Here is a 2779-nt window from a genome sequence, read left to right as displayed (position 1 = left end):
TCTTCACTTCTGCAGGGTCTTATGCACTCCTGTCCAACAAGACTTCATAGGATAAGTTCAAGAGACCACATACCCCTCCTCTCTAAGTTTTATGCATGAGCCAGGCATCAGTGTGTTGTCACTGGACTCCCGTACAGCTTCTGGGCTTCAGTCTGCTGCTCTGAGGCAAGCAGAACAAGCAGAAAGGTTCACTCTGCAGCTGCCATGCCTACATCCCAAGGTATTCACACTTACCTGTCAAACTGCTGAATCAATGGAAAAAAGAAGTGCCCAACAACAGAACTGAACTCATTTGGGCTGGAAGCAAGTTCCGCTTGAGACTGACCCTGTCCAAGAGAAAAATGAAGTCTAGACACAACATGCAGCATTCGACTCTTCCACTTCACTGGACACTGTCAAGGCTATGGGTTCCTTGCAGCCATCTCATTTTCAGCCACTGCTTGCTTGTATGCCTATGGCTACTAGTTTCCAAACTGGATGGCTCACTTCCCATTTCAGATCCTCTCACACATCTAAGTATTTTAGTACAATATAGCTCAGTACTGCTGGGCTAGATAGAAGAAACAAGAACATGCAAGGGATAAAGGAGTTTTGGAAAACAAGTTCTCCAGGATGAACCACAAGGGATTTCTGGGAACCAGGAAACTGGCATTAATTTATCTCCCTGAAAAGTAGGAAGGCTGAGACAGTCCAGTCCAGAGGCAGCTAGTCTGATGGAGGAGGCTCTAGGATCTGTGAGGTGCAGTCACAGCTCCCTGCAGTGGCCAGACAAGCTCAGAACAAACATAGAACAGCAACAACTATCCCTCAAGGCAAGGCAAGGAGTTCAAGGTTTATTCTCCTTTCCCTGCTGGAAGAGAACTACAAGGGTTGGTACTCTGCACTGAAAGATTCAGCCAGATACTAAGATAAATTTATATTTGAAGTTACACAGTCTTTCCTTTGGATTGGGCCCAATTTCACAGGTATTTTACTCTTTCCAGACAGAACTACAGCAACTCCTAGCATACCTATTTTTGCTGGATTTGACATTAGTTTGTTTCTGCCCTGGCCTCACCGTAGCAAATCTCCGAGTCTTGCTTTTGATCCTCTCATCAACAATTCTTCTCCAGTCCTTAGAGCTGTCACTTCCAGGAAGGAGCTGGATACAAGGGTTTTGGGCACCAGAATGCTTGGTCTTCCTATGGGATTTGGGATAGGACAGTTCCTGAGCTGCCAAAACCAATACCTAGACGAAAAAGAGAGAGGTTCTGTTAAAAAGTGGTAATCCTTGTACTAGAGAACCACAACAGAGTTACCTGCACGCAAACTGATAGGAACAGCAAAGCAGAAAGGCACAACAGGTTTAGAATGAAGAACAGCAAGGTAACTGATCCCCAAACAAACAGTTGGCTCTGAGGTACTGACCAAGCACTTGGTCACTTAGCCCTGAAACAGAACAGTGGCTCCCTTCTTCAGACACAGTAAGTGAAATGACGTAGGAGTCATCACAGGCAGATTGCTGTCTTTCAGAAAGTGAAGATATTACAGACTGATGATGTGTTAGGAAACAGCGGCTTCTCCTAGGCAAATAAGCATCCTATGTTTTGCATTCTGTGAGGAAGGATCACTGTACACATGGAGCGTAGCAGGATTACAAACGAGAGGGGAATGCCAGGCACAAATACTAACGTAAGACATTCCCATGTCTGCCTCCTCCTACGAGGAATACAGGGTAACCCCATTACATCTCAGGGAAACAGCACTGGTGCAACAGACACAAGGGAAGTGGGAAGTTAAAAGAAGAGCACTTACATCAAGAATGTCCATGCGCTGACGAAGACTGTAGTTCAGAGAGTAGAACTGGGAGGTCAAGTACTTTGCTACCTGTACAGAAAAATCAAGGCACAATGAACACAAACCCAGGCTGGAAACAGCCTTCTCACTAACTCTAAAAGCACTCCATTTCAGGAGAAGTCCTGCTTCCTGTTAGTTAACAACAAGCCTCCAAGAGAAGGGAAGAGACACGCTGTGCAAATAGGGAAAATTCAGACACTTTCACCTCTAGATTCTCCTGAAGGAAGTAAGTAGCTATGCAGAGGTACCCGAACAACTGCCATGGCAGCTTTGGCACTTTGAAGGAGACCTTACTGTGGCCTTTCAATACTTAAAGGGAGCTTATGAGAAAGACAGAGAGAGACTTTTTACCAGGGCCTGTACTGATAGGACAAGGGGTGAAGGTTTTAAACTGACAGAGGATACATCTAGACTGGACATAAGGAAGAAATTCTTTACTATGAGGGTGGTGAGACACTGGAACAGGTTGCCCAGAGAAGTTGCAGATGCCCCATCATAGGAAGTGTTCAAGGTCAGGCTGGATGGGGTTTTGAGCAACCTCATGTAGTGAAAATGTCCCTGCCCATGGCAGGGAGGGCTGGAAGTAGATGATCTCTAAAGGTCCCTTCCAACCCAAACCATTCTATGATTAAAATCACCAGTCAAGTGTTCTTCTAGATAAGCCCTCTGTGCCTCAACTTCCCTCTATGTGAAACCATCTCCCCTTCAGTGCAAGAAGTCCTTATCTAACTTGCCTTGTCAGCTATACTCATACTAACAGCCTCCAAACAGCTCCTCCAGTCCATTACAGCTCTTACAGTTTTCTCTTTCCTGTTGTCATCCATTGCAGATTCTTCAGTACATAGCCCATCTCTGCATAAATGCCGTCAGACATGAACGAGCTATTCTGCCACACTTCTATCAAGCTAGCAAGAGACTTCAGCTGCTTAAATTTTTGCCTGTG

The 2779-nt window shown here is 45.4% G+C and overlaps 1 protein-coding gene across 1 annotated transcript in view; it reads right to left on the bottom strand.

Annotated features, from left to right (window-relative positions):
* Positions 1-2779, bottom strand: part of LOC104830409 (telomere length regulation protein TEL2 homolog) — a gene marked incomplete at its 3' end in the record, with an annotated part of 14088 nt that overhangs the window by 689 nt on the left and 10620 nt on the right. Inside the window, exons 15-17 of the mRNA XM_010565265.1 lie at positions 1795-1866; positions 1058-1228; positions 235-326 (exon numbers count right to left, since the gene is read on the bottom strand). Of these exons, the coding sequence (XP_010563567.1) occupies positions 235-326; positions 1058-1228; positions 1795-1866 (335 nt within the window). The remainder of the gene's footprint in view (positions 1-234; positions 327-1057; positions 1229-1794; positions 1867-2779) is intronic.

Source organism: Haliaeetus leucocephalus, unplaced genomic scaffold (genome assembly GCF_000737465.1).
Source record: "Haliaeetus leucocephalus isolate CR32 unplaced genomic scaffold, Haliaeetus_leucocephalus-4.0 Scaffold188, whole genome shotgun sequence".
NCBI lineage: Eukaryota > Metazoa > Chordata > Aves > Accipitriformes > Accipitridae > Haliaeetus > Haliaeetus leucocephalus.
The sequence above is the reverse complement of the archived record's forward strand: the minus strand, read 5'-3'. Positions and strand labels throughout refer to the sequence as shown.